Genomic DNA, 15,584 nt, shown 5'->3' with positions numbered 1-15,584 from the left:
ATATGCATGTGGGCAGCATTTGGTTTACTGACGAAGCTTATTTTTACCTGGACGGCTTCGTCAATAAACAGAACTGGCGCATATGGGGAACCGAAAAGCCCCATGTTGCAATCCCATCGTCCCTGCATCCTCAAAAAGTACTGGTCTGGGCCGCCATTTCTTCCAAAGGAATCATTGGCCCATTTTTCAGATCCGAAACGATTACTGCATCTCGCTATCTGGACATTCTTCGTGAATTTGTGGCGGTACAAACTGCCTTAGACGACACTGCGAACACCTCGTGGTTTATGCAAGATGGTGCCCGGCCACATCGCACGGCCGACGTCTTTAATTTCCTGAATGAATATTTCGATGATCGTGTGATTGCTTTGGGCTATCCGAAACATACAGGAGGCGGCGTGGATTGGTCTCCCTATTCGCCAGACATGAACCCCTGTGACTTCTTTCTGTTGGGACACGTGAAGGACCAGGTGTACCGCCAGAATCCAGAAACAATTGAACAGCTGAAGCAGTACATCTCATCTGCATGTGAAGCCATTCCGCCAGACACGTTGTCAAAGGTTTCGGGTAATTTCATTCAGAGACTACGCCATATTATTGCTACGCACGGTGGATATGTGGAAAATATCGTACTATAGAGTTTCCCAGACCGCAGCGCCATCTGTTGTTGACAATTGTAACTACTGTAATTTCGAAAGTTTGTCTGCCTGAAAATGTACTGTTGTCCCAAGCATATTGCAACAAACGGTGTATTTCTATCGCTGCTCGTTTAGTTTGTATTGCCGTTTCAAATATACCGGTCATTTTTGAAACACCCTGTACATACACACAAAATTCAAGCTTTCGCAACAAACTGTTGCCTCATCAGGAAAGAGGGAAGGAGAGGGAAAGACGAAAGGATGTGGGTTTTAAGGGAGAGGGTAAGGAGTCATTCCAATCCCGGGAGCGGAAAGACTTACCTTCGGGGGAAAAAAGGACAGGTATACACTCGCGCACACACACATATCCATCCACACGTATACAGACACAAGCAGACATATTAAAAGGCAAAGAGTTTGGGCAGAGATGTCAGTTGAGGCGGAAGTGCAGAGGCAAAGATGTTGTTGAATGACAAGTGAGGTATGAGTGGCGGCAACTTGAAATTAGCGGAGATTGAGGCCTGGTGGGTAACGGGAAGAGAGGATATATTGAAGAGCAAGTTCCCATCTCCAGAGTTCAGATAGGTTGGTGTTAGTGGGAAGTATCCAGATAACCCGGACGGTGTAACACTGTGCCTAGATGTGCTGACTGTGCACCAAGGCATGTTTAGCCACAGGGTGATCCTCATTACCAACAAACACTGTCTGCCTGTGTCCATTCATGCGAATGGATGGTTTGTTGCTGGTCATTCCCACATAGAATGCGTCATAGTGTAGGCAGGTCAGTTGGTAAATCACATGGGTGCTTTCACACGTGGCTCTGCCTTTGATCGTGTACACCTTCCGGGTTACAGGACTGGAGTAGGTGGTGGTGGGAGGGTGCATGGGACAGGTTTTACACCGGGGGCGGTTACAAGGGTAGGAGCCAGAGGGTAGGGAAGAAGGTTTGGGGATTTCATAGGGATGAACTAAGAGGTTACGAAGGTTAGGTGGACAGCGGAAAGACACTCTTGGTGGAGTGGGGAGGATTTCATGAAGGATGGATCTCATTTCAGGGCAGGATTTGAGGAAGTCGTATCCCTGCTGGAGAGCCACATTCAGAGTCTGATCCAGTCCCAGAAAGTATCCTGTCACAAGTGGGGCACTTTTGTGGTTCTTCTGTGGGAGTTTCTGGGTTTGAGAGGATGAGGAAGTGGCTCTGGTTATTTGCTTCTGTACCTGGTCGGGAGGGTCGTTGCGGGATGCGAAAGCTGTTGTCAGGTTGTTGGTGTAATGGTTCAGGGATTCCGGACTGGAGCAGATTCGTTTGCCACGAAGACCTAGGCTGTAGGGAATGGACCGTTTGATGTGGAATGGGTGGCAGCTGTCATAATGGAGGTACTGTTGCTTGTTGGTGGGTTTGATGTGGACGGACGTGTGAAGCTGGCCATTGGACAGGTGGAGGTCAACGTCAAGGAAAGTGGCATGGGATTTGGAGTAGGACCAGGTGAATCTGATGGAACCAAAGGAGTTGAGGTTGGAGAGGAAATTCTGGAGTTCTTCTTCACTGTGAGTCCAGATCATGAAGATGTCATCAATAAATCTGTACCAAACGTCCAGGGCCTCACTGCGATGGAGCACTTCCTTTCACGCCGATCACCTGCCACCCTACCTAAAACCTCTTTCCTCATTACCGTAGCCAGCTCTATCCTGACCCACAACTTCTTCACTTTTGAAGGCCAGACATACCAACAATTAAAGGGAACAGCCATGGGTACCAGGATGGCCCCCTCGTATGCCAACCTATTCATGGGTCGCTTAGAGGAAGCCTTCTTGGTTACCCAGACCTGCCAACCCAAAGTTTGGTACGGATTTATTGATGACATCAACTATTTCAACTCAAGCAACCAACAAAAACTGTGGTTTTGGAACATTGCATAGCTACAGTGGACTCAATGAAATATGAACAAATGGAAGTGCTACAATAGAATTCATTATTTTGTGACTTTATTCTAAAGAGGCCATTGAAATATGAGAGGCCAACAGCCTGGTCAATAAAGCCAGTGGCTTCACTCTCAGGAAGGTGTGGGACCCAATCCTCAGCCAGCTAAAGTCACAGCGTCACCCAAGAGAGACTTCTGTGATTGATAGGAGCAGTAGAAGCACTGAGGGACCAGAGCTTGCACCCAGAATTTGGTGACTGTGGCTACGCTACCCCCCTCCCCCCTTCCTCCCACTCCCCCACTCCCATCCACACCAACACACACCAATCCAGCTGATGAGGCGTGTGACCAGGTAGTGAGGGTATATGAGGGGAGTGATAAGAGTGTAAAGGAGGTGCGATATAACAAAGGCACTTATTCTCCAGGTGCCACCTGAAGATGATTGCAAGTTATGCTGTTGAAATGTCATGTTACATAAATGACTGCACCCTGTTGGAAAACTGAGATCAAAACAGACAACTGATTCATTGGGAAAACTTAAGAGAATACTTTCCAAACATTGCATAGTTGGAGATAGACTTAGGCTGATGAAAAAATGGCAATGGAGGAAGATAAGAATACAAAGACTGAGTGGGTTCTGTAGAGGCAAGCAAGCAAGAGAGTAAGACAGAGCGTGACAGTTAAGAAAATAATGTGAAATGAGTTTATAGCACCAGAATGAGAGAAAAACTCAGGAAGGTTTGTGAGACAGGAAACTAACAGGAGGCGTGGAAAGTGAAGCACTATTTGAAGTTGAGTGCATTTTGATCAGCAGATAACTGATCAAACTTATCCCATGTCACAGTATATCATTGGTTGTACATAAAAGAAAACAGTTGGTTTGTATTGTGTGCAAAAAGAGAGCTGTGCATTGACTACAATTAAGTTTCTATATTGTGTAACTCCTTTTATAACAAACACAGTAGCAGTTGTAACAGATCCAACAAGAAGCTAAACATATCAGTTTTTGTAATGACACACAAAGTTCAAAAGTTTCCTCAATTGTTTTATGGTTTTGAGGAGCCTGTTCTTGTATTGTTCAGTAGTGTGCAGGTTTTTCCATCTTTTGTGTAATAGTGTGTAATGTTACTTCTGAACTTTACTTTTAGGACTGAATTATCTTACAAAAATTACACTTTATTTTAATGAAAATTTGTCTTGTACTCTGTATTTCAGAATGATAAGTATAAGCTTCTCTTAATTTTGCCAGTGGACAAATGTGGATTAAAAAGCCTCATATACTCTCTAAGTTTATATCCATTGCGGCTGGTGTATGAAGCTTTGGTTCTCACAAGAGTGAATGCTGTCATACCAACATTTATGGCAGATGGTGATATTTCTCTGTCAACATCCCTAAAAAAGGTATATTAATGTATCAGCATTAAGATCAAATAGCTGACAATAATTAAGTTCCCCATTATGAATCAATTTAAATGATCTTTTTTTTATTTAAATAGGGTTTATTGTGCACAGTGTCTATTTCATTCAAGACAGTATCCCTTGTTAAAATGTGTGAATGCCTCCATAAAAAATTCTTGTATTTGTGTACACAATCATTCATCCCCTCCTGGTAGGTAAGCTATCTCAATTTTAAGGCACTGTTTGTTCCTTATCCTGATTTCCGATTAGAAAAGTGCTCAAAAGACAGATTATTGGTGATCTCAATTGTTAGATGAACAGTATGTGACTTTACACTGTTCAGTTACAAAATTATACTTTTTGTGTACTCTACATTATATTGATTTGATTCGATTGGCTATCCGAATATGATACACTGTGGCAGTGTACATTCTAGATGTGCAACCTTGTTCTAAGGGATTAAATGTAACATTCCCTACAGATTGTCATGCTTAAAATTTCTCCTGTCACTGTTGTATATGACATTGCACATGTTATTTACAGTAGTATATGAACATATGTAGTTTTTAAAGATGACACTGTCATCTGTATTTCCCCTTTATTCTCATAACAGATGGGTTGTCTAATTCTGGGGTATAAGTGACATGCCCCCGACCTACCTCTCTTCTCCATGAGAAAGGAAATAGTATAGGAATAGTTTTCAGGGTGTCTGTTCTTTTGGACATGTCTGAAAGAACAGACACAATCTTGATCCTGCGATCACTATGAATTAAGCCACAAAGGAGTTACAGACATTGGCTGTGAGTGGGTATTGATTTAAGTCAATTAGGAAGTTGAAAAATTGTGCCAGACTGGGATTTGAACCCAGGTCTCATGCTTACTAGGCAGATGTGCTGTTTATCAGAACACAGTGGTCATCCCACCTGCATGCACTAAGCTAGCACACCCCCTGTCAGACTCAAATTCCCAATCTATCCACACACTACTAATGTAGTGCCTCTTGTCCATTACCCTCATTACTCATGGCATTTTGCCAATTCCTATAAGAGTTCGGGCTTGGTGTGCATCTGCGCTGAAGCTATCATTGGCCGTCATTGCCTAATTATATATATGTGGTGTCTGTTCTTCTGACAGTAGCAAAATGCACCAATTGCCTTTTCATTTGGTTGGGTTATAAATGTGTTTATTGTACATGATACATCACAGTATATAAACTTTGTTTTCAATTAACTATTTCAGTTAGGCATCTGGGACATTTTTGATCCCAAAAGAGCAAATCTGACTGGTATGAGTGATGATCCAGAGCTTTATGTACGAAACATTGAACAAACCATCAAAGTTAACATAAGAAATTATATGGATTCACAAAATGGTAAGTACTATGTCTTACTATTCTGAGCAGTTCTTGTGTTTACAGTTTAATTTACATATGTACTCTGACTGTTCCAGCGAGTTCATACGTAATTGGTTTTCTAGGAGTCAGAATATGAATTTCAACAGGTTTCCTTATTTGCATGACCAACTTTTAGGCTTACCGTTCCTTGACGTCTCTTTTGCCTGAACTTTGAAAGTCTTCTTCTTCTCTTTAGCATCTCAACTTCTTTATAGTTATCTTTTCTTTGTGTAGTTGATTTTTGAGAAACACTTTTATTTATTTATTTATTTATTTATTTTGTAAACTGTCAACTTTGCTTTTGATGCTGGTATCACATCTGCCATTATTTCTTCTCTTAGCATTACTTCTTGTAACTTTTGCAGTGCAGTTTTGTGTTCCCATGAACGTGAGACATCACAAAACCATTATTACTTTAACCATTCTCTATCCTCTAGTTCTTCTAGACTTCCACCTCATTCCAGTAGATCTCCTTTTGTAAAATAAGAATGTGTCAAGGAGTACATAAAATATGCCCACAACTGAGGACAACCTCTCATGTAGAATTATATTTAGTTTGACCCTAAGGTTCTTTTCCTTTTTTAGAGTATGGGAAATGGGAATATGGATAATTGTATATGCAACAAACTGTTCCCATAAATGTCTATACATACATATAATTCAGCACAAAGAAAGCTACACGTGTACACTATACAAGGTACAAAGGCTGACTGGACTAATAACATGGCAGCTCGTCAGAGCAGTTACAGTTCAAAGATCATGCTTTACGTGGTCGATGTGACCTATCAACACAACACAGCCCCCCCCCCCCCCCTCCACAGTACAGAGTATGGCCTGTGAAGCCTGAGGGGAGGTCGTGTGGGCATCAGCATTGAAGTGAGTATTGCGAGGTGGCAGGCAAATGACTGGAAGCTCCAGCTCAGTCAGGGTGGCATGCGAAGGTGTGGTGATGGGATGCAGACCCACATTGTAATCAGACAGCCAGCGGGGGCAGGCAATGCGTTGGCCGGCCCGGGAGTAGAGATGTGGGGAGGGGTGCGGCGTACGAGCATGCCTGCCCCTAATGCAGATCGAGCCGTCCGAGGAGATGAATGCACGAACTCTTGATGGATCACACTCTCAGGGGAGGGACAGGCTACGCACTATCTTTCCATCTAGTTCCTCGTTGAGTGTCAAGTCTGCAGTGTCTGTAAGGAGCACGAGCACATGGTCGTCGAAAGTGTCAACACAGTTAGGTGGTACATTGCAGTGCAAATTGAAAGTTGGGGAGGAAATCTCTCCAGTAGATGAAACGTAATCAAACATTGCGCATGGGGTTGATGACGACTTGCTTGGGAAACCCGCGAACTGCGGTGATGAATCATCGGAAGGAGAAGACCCTACCATGGGATTAGCTAATTCATTATTGGGCTCGGCAATGGAAAATTCGTCCAGATGGTCTGACTGGGACGGCAGAGAGGTGTCGGAGTCCACAAAAGCAAGCTTGAGCCTGTGTAGCGAAACAGTCTGTGGGTGATCTTTAACCATAATGTCGAACGTCGTCTCGCCCCTCTGGAGTCCTTCAGAGGGGCTGAGGTATGGGGATTGCAGGGGTTGTCTAATGGAATCAGCCCTGAGCATAATGTGGGAGCATATGATGGGTCCGGTTGGCACGTAAGTGTCCGGGGAGGAATGGCTGACAGGCAGGTGTACCATGCATGTCTAAAGTGGGTGCGCATTCTACTAATAAAATCTGGGGAGGTGGGGAAATCCACGAGTTCCCCGGGTAGAACTGGGTTCTCACCAAAAACGAATTCAGAGATGGTTCCCTGTAAGTCAGGTTTAAAGGTCGAACAGAGACCGAGTAACACCCAAGGAAGCACCTCAGACCAGAGGCAGTCATGGCACCTGAGTGCTGTTTTAAGGGTGCGGTGCCATCGTTCCACTAAACCATTGCTTTGCGGGTGGTAGGCTGTTGTATGAAATTTTTTGTCACTGCAAAGGTTACATAGAATCTTGAAAAGTGTAGACTTGAACTGTCAACCCTGGTCGGTGGTGATGGCGGACGGGCAATCGAACCTAGCGATCCATGATGAGGTAGGTCCCTTGGCCATGGTTTCTGCTGTGACCTTGGGTAAAAGAAGAGCTTCCACCCAATGAGACATGCGGTTGATTGTGGAGTGGATATATCTGTGGCCCTCTGACAGTGGCAGAGGGCTGATAAGGTCGATATGTACAAGACGAAAACATTCTTGCGGAATGTCAAGCTTGCCAAGGGGGGGGGGGGAGAGGTGTGGCGTCCGATTTCATTGTGTTGGCAGGAAATGCAGCTGCGTGCCCAGGTTTAACAGTCCTGCTTAACATTTTTCCAAACAAAATGTTCGGTGATGAGGCATGTGGTGGTGTGGACGACAGGTTGGGTGAGGTTATGCAAGGCATCGAAGACTTGTCAGTGCAACGTGGGAGGGAGCAATGGCCGTACAGTGCCAGTAGAAGAGTCGCACCACACTTCATCCAAAACGCTGGAGAACTTGGCTTTGGTAAACACAAGCGATGTCTGAGGATTCATGAAGAGAGCTTGATATTCCTCATCAGGGGCCTGGAAAGAGGCAAGGTCAGATAAATCGATGATGCGTGAGACAGTATTGATCTGCGAAAAGAATCAGGGGGGGATATTTTCCATGCCTTTGATGTAGTGTACGTCCATAGTAAACTGAGGGACCATGTCGAAAGATGAAGAAAGAAAGGCCCTCGATGTCAGAGCCAAAGTGTTTGATGGCTTCATAGACCGCCAGAAGTACTCTATCAAAAGCAGAATATTTCTTCTGTGCTGTAGACAGTTTTTTAGAGAAGAAATGAAGGAGTGAAACCATGTCACCTTTGCGTTGCTGTAATACTGCCCCAACTGCGATGTCGCTAGCGTCCGTAGTGATGAACAACTTGGCAGACAGATCGGGGCGGGTGAGCACAACAGCAAGAGTTAACACTGTCTTTAGAGCCCTGAAGACCCCCAATGGACTGACTTAAGGCCCGAAGAATGTTTGCCGGGAATCGAGTCCGCCAGCGGGTCCTGCATGGCGGCGGCAGAAGGTAGATGTTGGCGGTAGTAATTTATAGTACCCAGGAAATGTCGGAGTTCTTTGTATATAGCTGGGGGTAGAAATGACGTGATAGCCTGCACATGCAGGATTTGGGAGGCTGTATTCTGTCTGCTGAGACCGTGTAACCCAAAAATGTCACAGAAGACTGGCGCAATTGGAATTTATCTTTGTTGACCTTGACACTGTTGGAGTTCAAGGTCTGGAGGACATGGGATAAATGATCTTTTAATGGTCCTCTGTCGACTTGCTGAAAATGAGATGTCATCCAGGTATGCAAAGCAGAACTCAAACCGTCATAGGATTGAGTCAATGAAACATTGCCACGTTTGTGCCACATGCTGCACATACAGCAAGGAGCGGATCGGAATGTGCAGCGACTGTCTGTTGTTAGCTTTGCCTTGAGTAACTCCTTGAGTAACTGGCACGGGCGAGAGAAGCGGTGGCGTCATGCGGGGAATGGCGATGGCCGCCGAATCACGTGGTTGGCACATGAGAGAGGGGGAATGTTTACCAACACGCGGGGCAGCTGTCTGCGTGGTGGGGTGTGTTCGCATCACGCATGCGACTGTCATTAGAAGCACTGTTTGAAACACATGGCACTGCTCATAGCGGGTGTGTGGTGGGTGCTGAGATCACTGAACATGAATCGTCACATGCAATGAATGTTTTTGAACTAACCTGATAAGTGTCGGTGCTGGTGCTTGCTGATGAAGGTTGATCAGGTGAAGGAACTTGGACTGCAGTTGCAGCAGCGAGGTATGAGCTGCGGTGAGCTCGTCGAAAGTGTGAGCAATGCATTGTTTCAACTTGTTGTTTTGCCAACAAAGTTGCACCACTGTGTCATACTCTGACAATAGATTAGTGACACAGGTCACAATGTTGTTCGCAAGGGTGGAGCACTCGTAAACCAAATCTGTGTCGCAACAGAAACAGAATGACGAGCACAAGTGCCTGAGTGCGGTATCTGAGTGTCAGAAGAGTGGTGTAGCTCTGAACCTTGGACTATGTTCGGGGAGAGTTTATAATGGGACAAGAAATCCATACCAAGAATTGGTTAGTCAATGTCAGGAATGTAAAAAGTCCATGGGAAATGTAGAGAAGGAGACAGACGCACCATAACTTTAGCAGAGCAGACAGTTTGTAATGTTCATGCATTGACAGAGCGTAAAAGCAACTTCGTCAGTGAAAAAACGGGAGCAGCCAACAATGTAGGTATGATGGACATTTCAGCAGCTGTGTCGACTAGGAAAACAAGTCTGGACGAAATGTCGGTCACGTATAAATGACTGCTCGGCTGAGAGGACGAGTGGAGGGAGTGCAATGTTTGAGGACGCCTGTGAAGTTCCCCACAGGACTCAGCGTCTTTTAGATCCTGCGGTTGGCGTTTGGATGCTGGCAAGGTAATCTGCACTTCTTGGCCTCATCCCCGAAAATCTTGTGGTACCAACAGTAAGGATGAGCCAGATGTGGCGGTGGCGATGATTGTGACAGCAGAGGAGATTTGTCCTCGTTGATCTCTTCCAGAATGTAAACCACGACGTATGGTGCATGTGCGATTCTTGAGTGCTCAGAAAGAGGAGAGAGCCAATGAGCTCTGCCCAGTGGTGTAGATGGCTTAGAGGCAGAATGAGTCTTGCCTCTGCCCACAGATGGCCAGTAAACAGGAGGCGTAGTGCCAACTAGCGGTGAGAGGTGTGCTGGTGGTTTTTGTCGCAGTAGTGCATACAGCTGATCTGCGATGCAAAGGCGAGAGACATTAGGCTCGAAAGAGTGCAGTAGCAGGTGTATCTGCAGGTCAGCAGGTAACTTGGTGAACTATACCATCCACAGCATAACGTCCGGCATTGTGTGTTCACTCACAAGTAGCCGAAGGCGGCGCCAGAGTTGTGACGGAGTGGGGTCCCCCAGGTGTTCCTTGTACAGGATCTTGATTATTTTATTAATTCCTGTGGTGAGCAGGCGAATCGGTCCAATATTATCTTCTTGGCAAACTCGTATTTTGGTGGCAGTGGTGGCGAAAGGAGGTCACAAATTAAATCTGAGTGGTCATGGAGGTGCGTGACAAGACATAGAAATTTAGAGTTGTTGTCAGTCACTTGATGTAACTCGAAAAGGTGCTCCACAAGCACGAGGGAGGGGTGGGGGGTGGGGTTACCTTCAGCGTATCTTGGAAGGCCTGCTGTCCTGTGATAGGATTGCCCCCCTTCTTGCAGCGGTGTACCGTAGGTCTCTAGAAGAGCGTAGCGTTCTAAAGGATCAGAAAAGGGCACAGGTCATCCCCGTTTTGAAGAAGGGACATCGAACAGATGTGCAGAACTGTAGACCTATATCTCTAACGTCGATCAGTTGTAGAATTTTGGAACATGTATTATGTTCGAGTATAATGACTTTTTTGTAGACTAAAAATCTACTCTGTAGGAAACAGCATGGGTTTCGAAAAAGACAGTCGTGTGAAACCCAGCTCGTGCTGTTCATCCACGAGACTCAGAGGGCCATAGACACGGGTTCACAGGTAGATGCCATGTTTCTTGACTTCCGCAAAGCGTTTGATACACTTCCCCACAGTCGTTTAATGAACAAAGTAAGAGCATATGGACTATCAAGCCAATTGTGTGATTGGATTGAGGAGTTCCTAGATAACATAACGCAGCATGTCATTCTCAATGGAGAGAAATCTTCTGAAGTAAGAGTGATTTCAGGTGTGCCACAGGGGAGTGTCATAGGACCATTGCTATTCACAATATACGCAAATGACCTGGTGGATGACATCGGAAGTTCACTGAGGCTTTTTGCAGATGATGCTGTGGTGTATTGAGAGGTTGTAACAATGGAAAATTGTACTGAAATGCAGGAGGATCTGCAGCGAATTGATGCATGGTGCAGGGAATGGCAATTCAATCTCAATGTAGACAAGTGTAATGTGCTGCGAATACATAGAAAGATAGATCCCTTATCATTTAGCTACAAAATAGCAGGTCAGCAACTGGAAGCAGTTGATTCCATAAATTATCTGGGAGTACGCATTAGGAGTGATTTAAAATGGAATGATCATATGAAGTTGATCGTCGGTAAATTAGATGCCAGACTGAGATTCATTGGAAGAATCCTAAGGACATGCAATCCAAAAACAAAGGAAGTAGGTTACAGTACGCTTGTTCGCCCACTGCTTGAATACTGCTCAGCAGTGTGGGATCCGTACCAGATAGGGTTGATAAAAGAGATAGAGATGATCCAATGGAGAGCAGCGCACTTTGTTACAGGATAATCTAGTTATCGCAAAAGCGTTACGGAGATGATAGATAAACTCCAGTGGAAGACTGCAGGAGAGACGCTCAGTAGCTCGGTATGGGCTTCTGTTAAAGTTTCGAGAGCATACCTTCACCTAGGAGTCAAGCAGTATATTGATCCCTCCTACGTATATCTCGCGAAGAGACCATGAGGATAAAATCATTGAGATTAGAGCCCACACAGAAGCATACCGACAATCCTTCTTTCCACGAACAACACGAGACTGGAATAGAAGAGAGAACCGATAGGGGTACTCAGGGTACCCTCCGCCACACACCGTCAGGTGGCTTGCGGAGTATGGATGTAGAGTAGAGTAGATAGGCTGTCCTGTAACCCAACATTACTGGGGGCATGTTACTAGCAAACATGTCCCGATCAATGGCCAGTTGAAATGTCCCTGATGAGTCATGGAAGCATGACGTAGCTGGCACAGTCAGTACCATGGGAACGAATGGATGAGCGGTGTGTGAGCTAGGCCCGTAAACTGGTTAAAGGCACAGTACTTAATTTGTCCACCTTGGAAATGATGTGGAAGGCCAGCACGGCAGGTGCAGACGGCACTGCAGAAGGAGCGAGCGGCTTTATGGTCGGAATTGGGGCCCCCTGTGAGTGAGGGGAGGCTGGCGGGGGGATGGTTTGGTACTTGGTGTAGCAGCATCAAGAGTTTTCTGTACACATCGGAAACACACCTGGTGCGGAAGAACTATAAATCACTGGTGAAACCTGCTGACAGTCACATTGTCATGGTACAACATTCCTGGATGGTGAAGCACCGTCGGGTGTGCTTGAACCCATGTGGTCGAGAAACTGGGCGACAGATCGGGTGGTTGAGCCTGGCGAACTTGATGTATAAAAATGTCTGTTATTAAATTGTGAGGAAGGCGAAACTGGCATAGCTTGATAGCAGTTGACTATGTGAGCGCTTTGCATGAATGGCGTTGCACACAGCACTACTGTAACCAATGTTGCAGCGCATAGAGGATCAAAGCACGTGTGCGAATTTTTGTGCCTTTGAACACTACACAAGTGATTGATCGTTACGCGATTCTGGAAATCGTCCACTTCACCTTTCACATGTTGGCATGCACAGTCCGGTGACATAAAATCTGAGTCCATTGTCTCAGGTAACGGCGTAACACTTGGCCATTGTAGAGCTGCAAAGTTTGAGGTTAACTTTGTTGGAGATTGTGAATCACTGTCCGTTAGTGGTGCAACAACCATTGGCAGGGGATTAGAGTGGCCTGGTAGTAGTAGCTGAGCCTCCAAATCCTCATATAAAATGTTGGGTGAGGCAGCCATGGCGCCGAATGCAAAACCTTTTGATTCCACACAGCCAGCACGGAAGTCGCGGAAGACGTAGAAACTTCAGGGTCACCAATATGGAAAATGGGAATACAGATAACTGTATATGCAACAAACTGTTCCCATAAATGTCTATACATACATATATTTCAGCACAAAGAAAGCTACACGTGTACACTGTACAAGGTACAAAGGCTGACTGGACTATTAACATGGCGGCTTGTCAGAGCAGTTAGAGTTCAAAGATCATGTTTTACGTTGCCGATGTGACCTATCGACGCCACAAGAGCATACTCTGTCTGTATTGTTATATAACTAACACTCACCTGAAAATAATTGTTGCTTCTAAGTAACCTGAAGACTGGAAAAGGTCATTGTTCTTTGTGAAATCTAGCTAATAGTGTCACAAAAACATTAGGGATTCTTAATAACACTTCACCTCAAAAACCTACTAACAACTCTATGGACAACAGCTCAACTGAAAACCATGTAGGCCCAAATTATTTATCTGAACTTTGAAGAGAATGTAATAATATCAGTTTTTGATTCATAAATAAATATTACTTTTTATGATTGACCTTTACTTGACATGTACTTAGTTGCAAATAACATCAACAGATACAATAGTAAAGTTGAAAGATCAACACCCATCTTCACTGTTGGCAATTCAGTGATTAGCTGGATCATTCAGCCCAGTTTGTCAAGTTATATTTTTTTCTGACTGACTTTTGCAGTTCTGTCCATGTTTCATTATTGATACCTCATAGTTATTAAATACTTCTACCAATAAATTGGTAGATCTTTCACCATGAGGAAGTAATTTTCTCTAACTGTTTCTACTCCATGCTTGTGAACAACAGTAGTGGTGATGTTGGTACAGTAATTGCTAATTAGACACACAATGGAAAAGATGACTTTAAAATAATTTGCTACAAGAAATATTCCATGAATCTTTTTTCTTTTTATGATTGGAATATCGATGAATCTTGTTCAAAACACAATAAATGCTAAATCAATGTCCTGATTCTCAGATCATATGAACCTCTGCAAATTTTATCTTAGGATTTTTCTGTAATTTTTCAGCTTCAAAATATAATCATTAATCAACTCATGTTTCCCAGATCTATTGGTTGTTCATCCTTATTTGTTTACTGTGGTAATTTGTACCATACTTTGACCTGCACTGTCATCAACCAGTTTTTGTGGCTGCTTGTCACACTTACATAGTCACTTAACAATTCACAGCAGCCACAGACTATGTAAGCCATACATAAGTTAAACACTTTTGAAAAAATAATATTACTGTATAGCCCATCTGGACAATTAAGAGGGTTTTCATTGTAGTTACTCTAGTGCAGTAAGAACTTCGTGTATTATGAGCTTTTGGAAGATGTACATTACAATTCCTCTGTTAATAAGAATCTGACAAAAAAATTTACAATAAACCTTGATTTCTGCATGTTTCAAAATAGCAAAAAGAAAGGAACACTTCTTTCTCAATTTTGAAACTTCATCAAAGTAAATAGGGTAACATAATAACTGTTCCCTGGAGGCTTTTTTTTTTTTTTTTTTAAATAAATTGAACATTTCTCTCTTTACAAGAATTTCATACTATAGGAATGTTTATTTTGCAATACAGTCTAAGAATGAAAATATTAAAATGATTTGCTTGTTTTCACAGGTGAGCTAACTGCTTATGGACCAATCGAGAGATTTTATGCAACGCATCCATTTTTATATTTTGTACTTGATAAGGAGACTCATGTAACACTGATTTTGGGTAAAATGACCAACCCTCTCAGTAAAAAAATAAACTGATTTCTTGACATTTACAACCACCAAGAGTGATATTATTTATTTGGTTATATGTTTCATAAAATAACCCATAAAACTACTTTAAAATTTAATCAGTAAGACTTGGCCTGCATCAATCAGGCATGTTTAATCAGCAACTATTTCCTTGAAAGCAGTGGTAAAAATTGAAAGTTACAGATTTTGGCAGGTAACTGTAGTTCTCTGACAGTTCGTTATGAAAAATTATTAGTTATATTATGAAACGTCAGTGTCATTGAGTGCTGAATATTGGAATTGGTGTCTAGTAAAACAACAGGAAACATTTCAATTATCAACAAATCAGTGTTCTCAGGAAGCTGATTGGGAGACCATCAGGAACATTATATATTTCTGTTGCTGAATGTTAATGCACTAGTTAATAATGGAGAACCCATTATTGTCTCATATCAGAGAAGAATCATATTAGAGAAGATAGATTTCGCATTTTTACAATTGTTTTCTGATTTTGTATTAGTTAAACAACTTTCCTTTACACGTGTTTTTTATATGCAAATATAACAAATTCCTACTTTCTTTAAAAGCCACTTTTTGTTGCCTTCATGATCTGCACATCTGATTGCAGATATTTACTAACACAAAATTTATCATCTTGTCAATTAAAAATCAGTCATTTATCTGATGGTGAGCAAAGCTAATGATTATCGAAAAATGGTAATGGAAACCTGTTGTCAAAAGTAGAGATAATTTTTTGGGAAAAAACTAGGCATTA

At 43.3% G+C, this 15,584-nt stretch overlaps 1 protein-coding gene across 2 annotated transcripts in view; it reads left to right on the top strand.

Moving 5' to 3' along the window:
* LOC124777713 (mucin-2-like) overlaps positions 1–14,859 on the top strand; it is a 107,634-nt gene extending 92,775 nt beyond the window's left edge. For both annotated transcript variants that reach the window (XM_047253210.1, XM_047253211.1), the window contains 3 exons: positions 3,776–3,961; positions 5,198–5,330; positions 14,703–14,859. In XM_047253210.1, coding sequence (XP_047109166.1) covers positions 3,776–3,961; positions 5,198–5,330; positions 14,703–14,839 — 456 coding nt within the window. In that variant the 3' untranslated portion in view covers positions 14,840–14,859. The remainder of the gene's footprint in view (positions 1–3,775; positions 3,962–5,197; positions 5,331–14,702) is intronic.
* The last annotated feature ends 725 nt before the right edge of the window (positions 14,860–15,584 follow it).

Source organism: Schistocerca piceifrons, chromosome 2, assembly GCF_021461385.2.
Source record: "Schistocerca piceifrons isolate TAMUIC-IGC-003096 chromosome 2, iqSchPice1.1, whole genome shotgun sequence".
NCBI classification, from domain to species: domain Eukaryota; kingdom Metazoa; phylum Arthropoda; class Insecta; order Orthoptera; family Acrididae; genus Schistocerca; species Schistocerca piceifrons.
This window is presented reverse-complemented; position numbering and strand designations above follow the sequence as displayed.